Here is a 16135-nt window from a genome sequence, read left to right on the forward strand (position 1 = left end):
GGACACATATTGGTGAAGCTGAGATACCTATTCTGTAGAGATGACTTGCTAGACAGTCATGATTTGTCAATAGTCTGCAACTGCTGTTTTCCTTGGTCTCTGGGGGATTATATCTGGGTTGGAGAGTAGTGTAATCCATTTTTTGTCTTTAGCATTTGATTCTATTTCTTGTAGGTATGAATGAGAAAATTTTGTAGTGATCAAGCGTTTTATTGAGGAATATGAGAAATTAAATTTAGACTTTTGTTTTATTGTTGTGCCTTTCTTGGCAAGTGTGTCTGCGGTTTCATTCCCCATGACTCCACAGTGTGCTGGAATCCATTGGAGACGGACAATCTTATTAACTTTTTGGAGTTGTGTTAACATTTTGTAGCATTCTCTTATTTTTGTTGACTTCTTTGTAGCATTTGAACATATTCCCTGAATTGCAGCTTTAGAATCTGAAAGAATTACTGTCTTGTTATATTTATTTAAGGGAAGATTTAATAATTGTCGGAGAGCAATGTGTATAGCCTCTATTTCACCATCATAATTTGTTGTGTCTCTGCCAACAGAATGATAAAAGGAAAAATTTGTACATGTAACTCCAGCTCCAGTAAGGTTTTCTGTGGTTGATCCATCAGTATATATATGTAGCCATTCTTCTGTAGGGTATCTAGTATTGATCGTTTCCAGTGTTAGAAGTTTTTGTATTTATTTTGGTGTGTCTGATTTACTTATTTCCTCTGTTAATTCCAAACTGAAGGTAGGTTGCAATAATTCCAATGGATTTTCTCTTATAAGTAAATTTTCTCTTGTGTTAGGAATGCTCAATTTGGATAAAATCTGTATAAAACAACAAAAATATCAACTAAGCAAAGGTCTATAAACTATAATTAAACTAAAACATACCCAATTTGAAATATCGACAGTATTGCATTCTGCCCTTCACATTATGTAAAAATAATAGGAAAGATTCAGAATCTATTTCGCCACACCAGGAAGCAATGGTTTAGCTGTTATACAACACAGCATTAGTAAAATTAAAAATATGATTAACTTCAAAATGTTTCAATAATTTCAATGCTGATAGTAATACTGTTAGGCAACAATTTAGTCTTCTATCTGGAGGAAACACACTACATACCAAATAAAGAATACTTATTTTTAGCTTAACACTGCATTGTGGCTCATACACTGTAACAATAGTTTAAAGTTTTCTTCACCAATTTCATTATTACATGCCATAATAAGATGCACACTTCCAAAAATTTAAGATCACATACTTCACACAATCATGAAGACAGCCTTAACTTCCAAATGAAACTGACCTTGGTGGATGAGGAGCATAACCATTTGCTCCTTGAGCTCCTTCAAATCGGCCTCTTTTAGCCATGGGTCCCCCTTGTGGTGGTACCATTCCACCTCGCTTTGCAGGTGGTCCATACCTGTCACCACCCATGGGAGCACCGCCACCACGACCGCCTCTGTCAAATCCACCACGACCACCTCGTCCTCCTCTATCCATACCTCGACCTCCACGACCTAGAAGGCAAGCATCAGAAATTAAAATATACATCGACAATGACATCTAAACATCTACTATTATGAGGCATATGAAGTAAAACTAGTTCAAGATAGTCTGTCAATTAGCCTAAGATAGTGAAGTACTGCCTAGTTAAATCGTCGTTACAAAGTCTGCATCGCATATTACGGTACTTTCTTGAGCGTGCATTATTTATAGCCAGGAACGAATTTTACGCAATAAAGCTAAAAAAATCAAAGTGACTGTACAGAAACGAAATTCGTATGTCAACTGTCTCTTACGTTATTGCTTTAAGACTAAACAGAAATATTATCCAGCCTCCACCATACAATATATTTTGCTCTGAAGTCCCTCTCAGTAAACAGAGATGTATTCACTTTCTTTTCCACTTCAGAGGTGGATTGTTTTCTATTGTGTGCTGTATACAGGTTATTTCATATGAAATCGATCAGTAAAAAACCTCGAATTTTTTTATACTCTAATTTCTTCCCTACTTATACAAGGTGCTGATGAGAGTGCATTTTCAAAAATATACTATCGAAAGTCTAACGGTTTTCGTATTATTGAGCAACAAATTTAGCATATTTTATAAAAACAAGCCTCTTTCAGCGCTCAGAACTCTGGAACCATTTACTGCAGAACATTGAACAGGAGCTCATTTTGAAGCTGACATTTGGTAGGTTATGATAAGAAGTAATCCTCATTTTTATTGTATACAGAAACAGATCATCTGATTTTACTTGCTTTTAGGCTTTTTGGCCATTTGTAAAAATGTAAAAAAATATTGAGAAAAAACCTTGCATTATTAAGAGGGATTCAGCATTGTTTGCTTAGTGGTACGGCACTTAAGTTTCGAGGGTATTAAATAGATTATTTTCACACGCCTAGACTTGAACCGCGCAGTACTGCATGCACTGGCCGAGAGCTGAAGATAAGCGAGCGTTGGGCGTCATTTTACTCCTGTGTTTATGAAAACCTGTGATAAAGCTAGCACAGCCATGCGCTGCTAGACGACACATCACGTGTTTGTCTCCTGGCCTTGCTTGTCTCGGCTAGCTACCGTCTCACAGTCAGCTGGTTACTTCACGCACGTAGTATTTTCTTTATTTGATATTTTCAATACTTTCTTATCAACATACCATCAGTAAAAAAATGTGTTTATTTGTACTTTCAATGCGGAATCTAACTATATATTTTTAAAATATTTTTTCCTAGCCAAAGGCATCTTAATGAGGAAACATCTAAATTTCTCCATTTCCATAAAAAGTAAGAAAATATGTTTATGTGTCAATATAAACTTTAATTTCTCAGCATCAAAATAAATCATGATTTTGATCACTGGGTGAAAGGATTTCAGAGCTACAACAGTTTAAAGTTGCTAATTTTGTGAAAATACGATAAATTTAAATATTTTTAATTTAAACACTATCAAGTTCTGATGCCTCAAACTTTGCACAAAGCATTGCATCACAGTTCTCTGCGGACAAAAAAAGTTTCATTGTATTTAGAAATTGTAAGGTCAATTTTCTCTATATTTCAGTCGATTTGAGATGGAATAGCTCGTAATGAACAATAATACCGTAATTGAAGGGATTGCAAGTGACTCTGGTGTTTCGTCTATTATACACAAGAGAAAGTTCATGCACTCTCAGGTAAGGAGTATGGTATTTTCAGTACAGTGCACACCATTTATTGTAATCACAGATGTTATCAGTCGGCTAATATCACTTTTACTATAGCCTGTACAGAGAGATACTAAAACATTGCAAAAATGTTGTTTAATGTAACCAATAATTCGGTTTATGTTATCCCTTTTTTGCCGATTTATGATTTCTTCCCTCAATACACATTGTAAATACCGGTTGTAAGACATGTCTGTGGTCAATGTTACAATCTATCAAGGACAATCACCAGTCGAAGGGGTGATTTTTCCTCAAGCAATAAAATGCAGTCTGTGCTGCACAAGTTTTCAAGAAAAATGCGATTATTAACAATGCAGGCGTGATTACGACGACAGCTTCACTACACAAGCAGCATAACAGCTATTATCAAGACTTGTCATTCTCGTCAGTGCAAAATCACACAAGTTGAAGACTACTTTATTTTTTAAAACAATTCAAGTAGTGTAAATAGAATACTAAGGCAGCTCATTTGGAATCTATGTATTTCTTGAACACATGTTTATGGAGAAAAACTCTTGTGTAACTTAAAACAAGTAATACATAGGCCTACTGATATTCATATATATGAGGCCTCGCCATCCTCCTTGAATAATCAATGACTGAGTAGCACACTGTAGATACATATTGGAGAAAAATTCGTTCTGGCACCGGGAATCGAACCCAGGACCTCTCAGCTCTGTGCACTGAGCGCTCTTTACATCTGAGCTATGCCGGGACCTGATTCACGGCACCTGCCAATCTTTCCTCCTCTGCATCATCAATGGCCTACTACCTGCATTTAAGACATGTAATGCTATGTAATGCTATGTATGCAGGAGCGCATATTTAAATGACTTTGTGGCCATTTTCGACAATTTTTCTCCACTAATATGTAAAACAAGTAACTTACCTCTTCCGCCAAAACCTCCACCACGTCCATCTCCTCTGGAGCTAAAATCTCCTCGTCCTCTCATTCCCATGCCTCTTCCCCTAAAATGCAACAATAATCTTCATTATGATAAGAAACGTAACAGTTTATATTAAAAATCACTTATTAATACAAACTACTAACCTCCCACCAGGGCCTCCGAAGCCTCCTCTATCTCCACCACGTCCCATGCCACCTCCTCTAGGTGGACCACCTCTACCTCCTCGACCCTGAGGTCCACCTCTCATCATACCACCTCTGCCACCCCTGAAAGAAAACCAAACCACTCTTAAAATTCCTTTCGATCTAATCTAAGCTAAAATATATCCAATTTTCCTACTGAATTTTAAACAAACACAAACTAATGAATTTAAATTTAGAGTGACTCACCTTCCCCGCATGCCATCGCCAAAACCACCACGACCTCTTGGAGGACCACCTCTGCCTGGGCCACCTCGACCACCTCGTGCTCCACCACGGAAATTACCACGGTTTGGGGCTTCCTCCATTGTTCAAACTAGAAACAGATGTAAAACATGAGATTTGCATTTATTCTTATACATTCCTGTCCATGTACATTTATAACCATAATTATAATAAATTATTATATAATACTAGCCGTACCCGTGCGCTCCGCTGCACCTGTTAGAACTAAATAAAAAAGTAATTACATAATTGAAATAGGACATTTGATCCAGGGAACAACTTTTACAACAGCGCAAAATAATCTGCTTCGCTCATTACCCAATTTTTTTGCATTGCATTTATTGCACATATATTTTATGTATTTTAACACGATTCAATTGAGCATAGTTAAAATTTGAATTATAAAATAATGCATTGCTAAGCTAACGTACTATTACTGCATACTAAATCAATACACTCTCGTTGTTCGTTAATTCTCTGAGATTAAAATGAGTGTACATAAATATTATTTTAAGAAATACAGAAAACGAATGTACAAAATAGCCTATCAAATTTTCTGTGCATAAGAAGCTATTTTAATCTTACCTGTCCTCGATTTACTCAGACGTTACTGTAATAACATTATAGCATTATGTCCATATAGAGAAACTACACTTTCCAATGGTGAAATAATAATTAATTATACAAATCGGTTAATTTAGCTTCAGATATTACTTCATACAAACACAGAAACATTCTCTGTAGGCTTTCGATTGTTGATGTCCAAGGCCCCTTATAGACGAAGTCATTTGTTCTTAATTCATTGCACAGTCTTAGATGGCATTATTTTAAAACTCATTTATCTCATTAAATATCAGTCCTATCAAAATTTTATAAAGAATAAAGCTTATCGGAAATGATTTTTAAAGAAACTTTTGTTATGTAATATTTTTCACAAAAATCAATAATAAGCGAGATATTTCGATTTATTTAATTCAGGCCCCCTTATAACCCCCCTTTTAAATAAAGTATTTTGAATGCCATATAGCCTAAAATCTAAGTTACAACGAACTTAATTTATATTCCAATTTTCATATAAATCGGTTCAGCCATTATCGCGTGAAAAGGTAACAAACATACATACAGACAGACAGACAGACATACAAACAAAAATTTCAAAAATGCGATTTTCGGTTTCAGGGTGGTTAATTATATATGTTAGGACCAATTATTTTTGGAAAATCGAAAATTACCAGAAAAATTTCGGCTACAGATTTATTATTAGTATAGATAATCCATTTATAAATGGGGAAAAGTAGAAGAAATTTATTGCATGGTAAAACAAATTCAAATGCTAAATAAAAAGGTGGTCTTCCAATGGATCCTGGCCCACTGTGGACTGAACAGTAACGAGAAAGCAGATATGTTAACAAAGAAAGGAACTTATATCAACTTAAAAACAAATTTCAAGTTCCCATATGAATCAATAAAGCGAGTCATAAAAAGAATAAGTAACAGCGAACAGGCAAAACATCAGAATTCAAAATGGAAAGAATCATTCAAAGATCCAAAACTAATTCCTGATCTACCTCGAAAATCTGCCGTGGCCATGTTTAGATTGATTACTGGTCATGATTGCCTCAGTAAACATCTCCATCGTATTGGAGTACTGAATTCACCTAAATGCTTACTGTGCACCAGAGAAGAGGACATGGAGATGGAGCACCTGGCTAATTGTGGAACTCTTAGGACATTTGTGGATCTTCCATCAAAATATTGGGAAGCAAGAAGGATGACTTCATTGTTAAACCCAGAGCATTAGATACACACACATTTATAACCAGAGTAATGTGTTTATGCAGTTAAACCCTCAAGAGTTTCTCAACAAAGTCAGTACAAAAACTTTATGAAGATATTCAGAAACAAGGTAGACGTTCTTTAAGACTCATTGACCTCTACATATTTCTAAATGCTTGCAGTCACAATTCTTTTTCAGCTGCATTCGTCTATACTGGCGCTCCCTCAAATTATAGTAGGCCTATATCGATTAACTAGCTCCAATTCTGGAGATATTAACTCACATGAACTTCTGGATTTCTGATAAATATGAGAATCAGGCTTACCAACAATACACAACCGTAAGAATGGCACTGCATTTATTGGTATCAGAGATGTTGAAATTTACTCCATTTGTATTGTATTTTCGGTCTAGGGAAAATACTCAATCTGTATTTTTTTTTTCAAAATAATGTTAATTTAATTCTACTATTGTTTAACTCTAGTGTCATGTTGTTCCAATGTAAGGTTTTTCTTGCTAATCTAACTCTACCTTTGTTTAATTCTAGTATGACGTTGCTTCAATGTAAAGGGAAAGTCTGCAGCAGTGTAAGTTTTTAGACAATCCATTTGTATTGCAATTTTTTCCAAAATTCATGCTAATCTAATTCCAATACTGTGTAATTCTCGTATTAAGTTGTTTCAATTTAAATAGAAAGTTAGCAATAATGTAAGTTACTTAAATTTGAGACTCGCTTCCATAAATGAAAGGACACGAAATGGCACTGAAGTCCATGTGCATTGGTATACATTGTCCATTATGCTAACAGTTTTTATTCGAGTAAATATACATGCCATTCTTAATTCCATGAATTGAGGGCCTAACATTGTAAATTTACTAAGTGCCAAAAAACAACTCTGAGATATTAATGAAAAACATCTGCAACACAGTCTTTTCCTGAGATATTGAAAAACATCTACAACACAGTCTTTTGCCGAGATATTGAAAAACATCTACAAGTCTTTTGCTGAGATATTGAAAAACATCCACAACACAGTCTTTTGCCAAGATATTGAAAAACATCTACAACACAGTCTTTTGCTGAGATATTGATGAAAAACATCCACAACACAGTCTTTTGCCGAGATATTGATGAAAAACATCCACAACACAGTCTTTTGCTGAGATATTGAAAAACATCTACAACACAGTCTTTTGCTGAGATATTGAAAAACATCTACAACAGTCTTTTGCTGGAATATTGAAAAACATCTACAACACAGTCTTTTACTGAGATATTGATGGAAAACATCCACAACACAGTCTTTTGCTGAGATATTGAAAAACATCTACAACACAGTCTTTTGCTGAGATATTGAAAAACATCTACAACACAGTCTTTTGCTGAGATATTGATGAAAAACATCCACAACACAGTATTTTGCCGAGATATTGAAAAACATCTACAACACAGTCTTTTGCTGAGATATTGAAAAACATCTACAACACAGTCTTTTGCTGGGATATTGAAAAACATCTACAACACAGTCTTTTGCTGAGATATTGAAAAACATCTACAACACAGTCTTTTGCTGGGATATTGAAAAACATCTACAACACAGTCTTTTGCTGAGATATTGATGAAAAACATCCACAACACAGTCTTTTGCTGAGATACTGAAAAACATCTACAACACAGTCTTTTGCCGAGATATTGAAAAACATCTACAACACAGTCTTTTGCTGAGATATTGATGAAAAACATCCACAACAGTCTTTTGCTGAGATATTGATGAAAAACAACCACAACACAGTCTTTTGCTGAGATATTGAAAAACATCTACAACACAGTTTTTTGCTGAGATATTGATGAAAAACATTTGGCGCACGAATGAGTCACAGTTGAACTGCGACAAATTGAGCTACAACAAAGACAATTTAGTATGATATTCTCCTATGGACGTTCCTCCCTTAGATTGAATAAAATGAAATTTGAAAAATTGGCACTTAGCACATTTAGAATGTTAGGTCTTCAATTCTGGGGGGACGCACGCACACGCGCGCGCACACACACACACACACACACACACACACACACACACACACACACACACACACACACACACACACAGTGCACGGTGAACCGTCAGCAATGTCAATTTCAGGGAGTTATTCTTTTAGATATTTAAAAAAAAAGTTTAGGCCCAATAAAATTTCATTTTTGCTTCCTTTTCGAGAAAAAAATTTTATTCATTTTTAAACATTTCAGAGTGTTTTGGGAAAGTCGTTGATGTAACTCCCAATATGCTCAAGTCAATTTAAGAGAGCAGTGCATCACGATAATGAATGATTGAAAGATTTTGTTTTATCCTTGTATGTGCAGAAATTAGATCCGAACAAATGTAACTTTTTGTTCTGAAAAGGAATTTTAAATGTTACATTTGTTTGGATCAAATTTCTGCATATTTAAAGGACAAAACAAATTCTTTCAATCATTTATAATTATAATACATTGCTCTCTTGAACTGACTGGGCATGTTGAAAATTACATCAATGGCTTTCTCAAAACATGCTATGAAATGTTTCATATAAAACAATTTATCTCAGAAAGGAAGCAAAAACGAGAAAAACTATATTTAACTTTTTTGTTTGGAATATCTTAACAATTACTCCCTGAAATCACAGTCCACAGATAGCAGCCTGTTCTTTTGCTGAACAGCTAGGCACTATACTTTTTTTTTTTTTTTTAAAGATGGGACATGACAGTTAAGCGGCCGAGCTTGGAACTACAGTGCCATGTTGCCAATATAGACTACCACGCTGCCAGCTGATGGAAGGTATCAATTGACGTTAAGATGGCTGATGTTAAAATATTCATTGACATTGACGCGAAGGTAAGAAAACAATAGAAAAATCGACAGAGAATCCAAGACGAAACGTACCAATACTAACATTGTGTGCACAATAAATGTCGCCAAGAGAGCTATTAAGCACTCGCCATGTGGGAACGGTAAGTTTGGCAACTCAACCGTTGTTACCATAGCAACAGGCCTACCACGCTATGTGACATTCAGTTTTTCCGATCGCAACACTCCTGTCATGTCCCATCTTTCAATAAAACAAGTATAGTGGGCACACAGACTAGCTGTTCTTACCAACAATCAACAATTTAAATTATAAATAGGTACTGTATTTCACAACTTCTCAAATTGTGACACACTGGTACTGTTGGTTATGTCTATTAGTGGGTTAGTGTTTTTAAGAGAAATCCACGTTTTTTCAGCAATGTGTAGTCTGTACCAAGTTATCAATGGAAAATTGAGGATCTTTGTGAAAGTAAATAGCATCATCCAAACAAGTGTAAGGCCCAAGGCCTACTACGGTCTCAGCGAGTCATTCTCAGTCGACTTTTTTCTTTTTGGATGGCCCAAAGATCTCTTCCCTTGGGGACGGTATTGAAGCATAGATTTTGGAGGAGTCTTACAATTCATTCATTGGACATGGTTTTTCCACTGCAGCTGGTACTTGTTTATAAACTGTGAGACTGGTTGTAATTGAAGTTCTTGCATGACATCCTAATTTCTTTTGTGATCCAAGCGACTATATTCTAGTGTTGCTCTTATAAATTTCATTTCACAGACCATTAATCTGCTGATATCCGTACTTCTCATTGTCTATGCTTCACTTCCGTAACTTAGTAGAGGTCTAGGTACAGATTTATACAAACGTAATGAGCAGAGACGAGAATTCCATGCAAATGCATGTTTTTATAGGAACATAGAACATAGCTCAAATTTAGTATTTATCCATTTCATTACTTCCAGTTCCAAGTATGTGTACTTTTCCAGTGCATATTTGCAGGTTTTGGCATCTTTGGGAATAAAAACGTGCATAATGCACATTTAAGCAATTTTTAGCTTAATCATCCATATAATATACATTATATTCAGTTTAAATGCATGTTTTAATGGTTTTGAGTGGACACCTAAGTTTCTCGATTTCTATGTTCCTTATTTTAGCTTCAGGAATCAGGATTGAAGGAGGAAAAGAAAAAATAACTAAATAAAAGGTAAAGGTCCATTCAAGTTCGCACCCATAACTTCTTGCAATGTAGAGAGGTCATTATTTGCCTACAAGAACATATTGACTGACAAGCGCAGGAACCTCACAGAAACCAATTTATAAATGTCATTAGTTGCAAAAAAAAAAAAAAAAGTCAAGTGAGATAAGAAATTTGGAACAAAAATGAAAGTGCATATTTTAATACATTTTTCGCTTGTTCGTGCATGTTTCATAGTTGCATGAATGCATGCATATTTTGGGATTTTATAGTGCATGAAATTCTCGTCTAGTACTAGTAATGAGACTTGAAAGCAATATAAAATGGATGGTTAATGGGTTGCTAGCCCAGAAGAGTTTAAAGGTAAATAGCAATGTCATTAAAAGACGTGAACAATGTATTGCAGCAAATAGGGACATTCCGAACGAATGAAGTATGTATAAATTCTACAACAGCCCTGGGCATAAGAGGGGAAGTTAAAGGGATGGAGAAGCCCCTGCCCATGTCCTTTTCACTTACACCACCTTAAAAACACACAGTAATGCTCTGTGCATCAGTGGTGGATTTTAGACGATAGCAAGAGCCTGAAGTTCGTAAATGCTATGATGCCGCCTGATACAAGCCATCAATGACCTTCCTGTCTGCTCGTATCACACCAAAACATTATTGTATCAGCCGGGAAAGGTGGAGTGAGGAGTTAGACAGGTGATTTGAAGTGACTCACAATTGAGTTATTAGCGCCAAGACATGTCCAACTATGCTGTAAATAATAAGTTTGTTCCAACAAGTCAGGAACCGTCCGTAACTATCGTGAGCATGCGCAGTACAGAAAAAAGTGTTCCAACACAATCCGAATCAGTCCTGAACCAAAAACATGTACTGCAGTCAGGCGTTCCAACAAACTTTTGACACAGGTTCAGAACAGTCAGAAGTAGTCAGCAGATTAAGGCATGTACTGAAGAGTACGCGAGACACGCATGTGCATAAGCTCACCAACGTCTCCTGCATACTGAAGAAAGACATGATCGACTGTTCACATCAGTGAGGTTAAGATCAAAAATTACAGTCCAGACGAATAATAAAACTACAGATTTAATTTAATTTTCGCCAAAAAGAAAGGGAATGGAAATTATTTGGGTATTGAAATAGTTAATTATGTACAATTTCAACATGCAACTTTGATTGAAAGTATAATAAATAGCGTACATAAATTAATTTAAAAAACGACTATTTTTAGATGAGAATCCCCCAGTACACGACATTGAATTAGCGGAATTGTCATCTTTTTATAGAAAATTACCGAAATTCTATTTTCTGCAATTTGAATTAGCTGCGAAACGGTAATAATTAAGCATCCCGTTCTTAGCAAAGATGATCACAGTTATAGCATCTCTGGATTTAGTACATAACAATCAGCGAAAGCGTTCCAACAGCGTCCAGTCCAGTTTCAATCCCATAGCAGATGCTAAACTAGCGCATGCACATAAGATGGTACAGGAACCGTACATGAACTGATCCATGAACTGCTTGTTGGAGCGAACCTTATATATCAGTGCCAGGAATACGAATACACACCTCATTAACTAACCAAGCCATAGCTCGGCAGGAACTGACATGGTCATACTCCGGATCATAATAAATGCTCCTCACTGAATAACCCACTCAAAATGTAGGTTTAACAGTACTCAGCCTCCTAATAGGCCTACTTAGCTGTCAGAGGATATGCTCATGTCACGTAGAATACACAAGTAGTTTTATGTCGTTTCTGTGTATATGAATATTTGCAAATAAATATTCTCGAAGAAAATGGTATTTCTTTACTTATTTACATGCTTTGCTTTTAGTCATAAACAAAAGACATATTGAGCGGTGTTGTCAATTTTACACAGAATAAGAGTAAAAAGTTGCCACAAAATGGTGGCAGGCGGAGAGGCAGGATTGCATGCCTTGCATGTAAGCTTTCTGTTAGGTACATACAAGGTGTCCCGAAAAAAAGTTCCAATATTTAGAGAAGTAGTAGTATGCTTCATAACAAGAAATTAAAGTCCTACAAACATGAATCCTAAAATTAATATCTTCTGAGAAATGAGCAAATGTTACCTTTACTCTAAGAGCAGCATATTTTCCACTGTGAGCTCTTTGGCAAGAGGAAACAGAATCCAACCATTTGTCTTCACTACGTATTACCACAGTCTACTATATACAGTCGCGAAGCTTGAGGTGTTTTTTTGCAAATCTCGTGATAAAGCGCTCCAAGCGGTTAGCAACTAGAAACAATAGACTGTCCATGGTCGACTTTCGACTGTGTCGTATTTCTATCGAGTGCTAGCTCGTTGCGTATTTCACACTGATGCTTGTGAAATGTTCGTTATTGGTTGTAATGAAAATGTTAATGGCTAAAATATAATTGGAATAATAATATGAGACAAGGAGGAGACTTTTGTAGTGCTATAAATTGTAGCAACAGTAAGAGAAAGAGGCCAGAGTTATCCTTTTTCCAATTTCCGAAAGATTCAGAAAGGTTCCTGGGTTTCCACAAGAATGCTGTGCAAAAACAAAACTCTTAATTTTGAAGTTCTTTGTGACTGTTAGAATACATTATATCCTTAAATTTCACAATGAAATGTTTCAGTCTAACCGAAAGGACATTAGATACCGGTTAAAGTTCTGTCACTTAGGCTGCTAAATTTCCAGAGAAATAAAGGTTAGGTCTACTTTTTTTTTTTTTCAGAGGATATATTTTTAATTGTAGCTATTAATTTTGTTATTATTTTTATGTGTTATTTTACTAAAGACGTAGAAAAATTAAGTTTGTTTTAATGAAATTTATTGATCACGTTTTATTTTCAATTCTGGTGGGATTATTATTGCTTAGGCCTACTTTTTTTTTCAAAGGATATGTTTTTAATTATAGCTGTTAATTTTGTTATTTTTATTTGTTGCTTTACTAGAGACGTAGAAAAAGTCTGTTACAATAAAATTTATTGATCACGTTTTATTTCCAATTCTGGTGTGATTATTATTGCTTAACCTCATCCCATTTTGTCACCTACGTAAGCCTACACTACAAGTACCGGTACACGTAAGTTATTCCATTAATTCATATTTCCATTATTATTGTTGTAAAGGGAAATGCAAATTAATATTTATTGGTTTCACAGTTAATTATCGCTATAATATTGAATGAGTGAAGCTATTATAGTAAATTTCAATTCGTTTTGCACAAACAAAAATTATATATAACATTTCTTGCAGGCATCTTCGAGTTTATGGTGGAATTTAATATACTTCATTAAAATAATAAATTAACTTTATGTATTTAATATTTCAATAATGGAAGGAAGGTGTTAATTTTTCCAAAAGAACACGACAACGGAAGTGTAACATATTTTTCGTCTGCTAGGAGAGAGATCTGCGATGCTGGGGCGATAGTAGCGATCCTAGTGGTGGGCAACTACCCATGTTTGCATTTTTACTACATATTGAGCTTCGCGACTGTATATAGTAGACTGTGGTATTACATAGCATATCTTTGCGTTTGCTTGAGCAGGCGGCAGTACGTTGGAGTTTGTAATCGTATTACTGAAGTTGTATTACTGTACTAATCAGGTAAGTTAGTTTCGAAAGCGCTGAATAGGAGCATGTTTTATTTCTTGCTCACAGTGCGTAAAAGATAAGCCATACTGCCATCTGCTTAAGCGTACTCTTGATACAATCCAAACAAAGGTGTGCTGTGTAATACACACTGACAAACGATTGTATTCTGTTTTCTCTTGCCAAAGAGCTCACAGTGGAAGATATGCTGCTCTTACAGTGATGGTAAACATTTATTTCTCAGAAGATATTAATTTTAGGACCCATGTTTGTATGACATTTCTTGTTTTGATGCATACTAACGCCTCTCTAAATATTGGAATCTTTTTCAGAACACCCTGTATATGGAAAGTGAGTTTCAGTAACGTCTAGCATCGGTGACAGGTTAGGTTTGGTTAGTTCAGACCTTTGGTATGCCTTGCATATATAGTAAAAATTTCATTAATACATTCCTGCTTATAACGCTAGTCCGTTCATTACACTCAATTTTATATGGTCCCTGAAAATGAGATATAAGCCTTAATTTTACACTCTTGTAATGCTTCCAAATCCCGCTTGTAGCACTTTTCTCGGATCAGAAAATGAGTAGAAGATTCCATACAAATTGCGAAAACTTGTAATGTTTTAAAAGCAGTGAAAAAATATGTTGCTGTGTCTACTAATTATCAATGTAACATGCCAGAGATCCATGACGAATTACTAGAAGGGGGAGACTACAACAGCACCTATATTACTAGAATAAGCTATTCTTTGTCGGTGCTCCACGTGTTTATCACAATATACATCTCGCAAACACAGGAGATGCGAAAGGAAATTAAATACGTACAGAAACGCCATTTCGTACCGCTTCAAAATCACTCTGATAATTTAGAAAATGAAAGCGAACATGGTAATGTAGCCTATACTTAAACAACTTTACCACAAATTCGTCCACGCATAATGCTAATTTTTATCCCACATGTACTGTATTTTCACGAAAAAACTGAATTTTACGAAAACATTAGTCTTATGTTATTGCAAAAATAGCATTTCATGTGGGACAAATAGAAGAAACATACGCAGTAAATTTTCAGTGTCAATTTGACACAGCGAAATCACATACCTACCAGTGAAGTTACGAAGTCACTAAATAGATATCATACTTAATCTAATGCACTTAATCCGAAGAAGAGGTTAATGTACACAAGTATAAATAATTATCTTAACATTTAATCGGTACCGAACAACCCGGCAATCACTTCCAAAAGCACCCTACTAGACTCAGTTACACACGATATTAAAAGAGGAAAGTCTTTGTACTTCCATCCACAAATACGATCATACACAACAGGTGAACCATGCACAAAACATCACTTTTACCAGATTCAGAAAACTAAAGTTGAAAATAAAACTCGCAGCTAAATGTAAGAACAATGAACCCAAGCCAAACCTTTGTCGCCGGTCAAGGACCAAAGCGTTTTGCCGGGAAAAGGATAAAGACAAAGAAACATCCAGTAATATCACAGCTGTATCACTCAAATTACTATAAAATGAATAATTCCAAATCTACAGACACTCGGTATACTTTAAACACCAATTTAAGAACAATAATCAACTAACTACTTACCTTCTGAAAATACCACCTAGAAGAAATCAATGCAAAATCAAAATGGACTCTACTTGGCGTTTGCAAGCGATGTGAACGCGTTCGACTACTCGCAGAGTTCGTTCATATAGTTACTCAGTTACGTTATCACTGTAAAATAGTTCGCTCGAAATAAATGAAATAAGGTACTTATTATTCACTCAATCCCATGTCCTCTTTACATCTTGCAGTGGTTATATAGAAACTTCCGAAACTTTTCAAATTTTACAGATATATTCGCAACTCGCACAAATATTCTTCCAATTCTCTGAAGAGACGTGTGGAGACTGAGTACTTCGAGACTGTGCTTCGAGATTTTGAGAAGGTTTTTAATCTTTGACCTTCTTCATTCACATGCACACAAAGAGAAAAAGTAATATTTCTGACGTCACAACACTGTTCGCAGGATAAGGATTATACCACAGTCACGCATTTCATACGTATAAAATATGCCAACATTTGACAGGTGGCGCGACAGTAGCCCTCTAGCGGCAGGCAAGTTAAAAGTGTGCACACGACACATGATAACATATCAGAAAACGGGTTTTGCGTAATTTGTTT

At 35.5% G+C, this 16135-nt stretch overlaps 1 protein-coding gene across 6 annotated transcripts in view; it reads right to left on the reverse strand.

Annotated features, from left to right (window-relative positions):
* Positions 1–15889, reverse strand: part of LOC138695851 (uncharacterized) — a 56406-nt gene extending 40517 nt beyond the window's left edge. For 3 of the 6 annotated variants that reach the window (XM_069820135.1, XM_069820131.1, XM_069820134.1), the window contains exons 1-5: positions 15557–15888; positions 4505–4631; positions 4259–4381; positions 4097–4176; positions 1311–1524 (exon numbers count right to left, since the gene is read on the reverse strand). In XM_069820135.1, the coding sequence (XP_069676236.1) occupies positions 1311–1524; positions 4097–4176; positions 4259–4381; positions 4505–4623 (536 nt within the window). In that variant the 5' untranslated portion in view covers positions 4624–4631; positions 15557–15888. Of the gene's footprint in view, positions 1–1310; positions 1525–4096; positions 4177–4258; positions 4382–4504; positions 4632–15309; positions 15330–15556 lie in introns of those variants that run through there. The other 3 variants (XM_069820137.1, XM_069820136.1, XM_069820133.1) reach the window with 3 other exon arrangements.
* Between the last annotated feature and the right edge of the window lie 246 nt (positions 15890–16135).

The sequence above is a fragment of the Periplaneta americana genome, chromosome 3 (genome assembly GCF_040183065.1).
Source record: "Periplaneta americana isolate PAMFEO1 chromosome 3, P.americana_PAMFEO1_priV1, whole genome shotgun sequence".
Taxonomy (NCBI): Eukaryota; Metazoa; Arthropoda; class Insecta; order Blattodea; family Blattidae; genus Periplaneta; species Periplaneta americana.